The 1,118-nt window shown below is 64.2% G+C and overlaps 1 protein-coding gene across 1 annotated transcript in view; it reads left to right on the top strand.

Moving 5' to 3' along the window:
- The window catches only part of LOC104983891 (tumor necrosis factor alpha-induced protein 2-like), a 10,662-nt gene that overhangs the window by 3,944 nt on the left and 5,600 nt on the right, over positions 1-1,118 (top strand). The window contains exons 2-4 of the mRNA XM_010833415.1: positions 3-120; positions 280-380; positions 970-1,068. Coding sequence (XP_010831717.1) covers positions 3-120; positions 280-380; positions 970-1,068 — 318 coding nt within the window. The remainder of the gene's footprint in view (positions 1-2; positions 121-279; positions 381-969; positions 1,069-1,118) is intronic.

Here is a 1,118-nt window from a genome sequence, read left to right as displayed (position 1 = left end):
AGCGTGAGGGAGCTGATGGCCCGAGCTCTGGAGCTGGAGTCAAACCGCTGGACCAACGATGAGGCCCCGCAGAGGCTGGACGGTCACTGCCACAGTGAGCTGGCCATCGACATCATCCAGGTAGCACCCACTGCGCCGCCTGCACCAGCCTCGTCCCTGTGGGCAGACGGGCCCGCCGCTGAGCACACACCCCCTTGCTCCATGTCTTACCCACGCCCACCCCTGCCCCAGCCCTAGAGCAGGCCGGCTTCTGCTCAGTTTCACCCCCAACCCCTGCAGATCATCTCCCAGGGCCAGGCCAAGGCCGAGAGCATCACCTTGGACCTGGGCGCGCAGATAAAGCCCTTGCTGTTGGAAGAGCTGGCCAGGTTCCTCAGGAGGTGGGTGATGGGCATGCATGCCTGGAGCGGGGCTGGGGGCTGAGGAGTCCTTGCCACCACCTCTCTCAGAGCCCCAATCCCTCCCTTGGGCCCCAGGTGGGGATCTTAGCTAGACCAGCGCCCCCTCCCTGCCCCTAGGGTGTCTGTTATTATGAGCAGGAGTCCTTGTCCCCCTGCACCACCACACTGGGCGCTGAGAGCCTCAGGTCATCTGACCACCCCGCCCCCACCTCGCTCAGCAAACCCCCTGGAAGAGCAGCCTTCAACTGCAAAGATGCCCCCGAGGGACTGAGGCCCTGGCCTCCCCTTCAGGTGCTAACCCGGGTCTGTGACCCCAGAGTTACGGCTGCCAGCCTCCCTGCCTCTGCCTGCAGCTCTAGAGGGGCCTGGGGGCTCTGCCGCATCCTCTCCAGCAGCTCTGCAGGGGCCCTGGCCCCGCCTGGCTGAGCACTGAGCCTGTGAAGCCAGTTCCGGAATGCCTGCTGCGTCCGGCCCACATGTGGAGCAGGAGGGTGATCAGGCAGCCACCGAGGCTGCCATTGCCCCAGTGTTTGTGCTGCTCCTATGTGTGCCCTTTCCCTTTCACCAGCTACCAGCGCGCCTTTGATGGATTTCTGGAGCGATGCAGACAGCTGCGCAATTACAGGGCCAATGTCATCGCTAACATCAACAACTGCCTCCCTTTCCGGTAAGGGCGCTGGGCAGTGGGGGGAGTCACTGCGGCTGCCTGCCTGTGTT

This window comes from Bison bison, unplaced genomic scaffold (assembly GCF_000754665.1).
Source record: "Bison bison bison isolate TAMUID 2011002044 unplaced genomic scaffold, Bison_UMD1.0 scf7180017863609, whole genome shotgun sequence".
NCBI lineage: Eukaryota > Metazoa > Chordata > Mammalia > Artiodactyla > Bovidae > Bison > Bison bison.
Note: the sequence above shows the minus strand (reverse complement) of the source record. Positions and strands in the feature narration are given on the sequence as shown.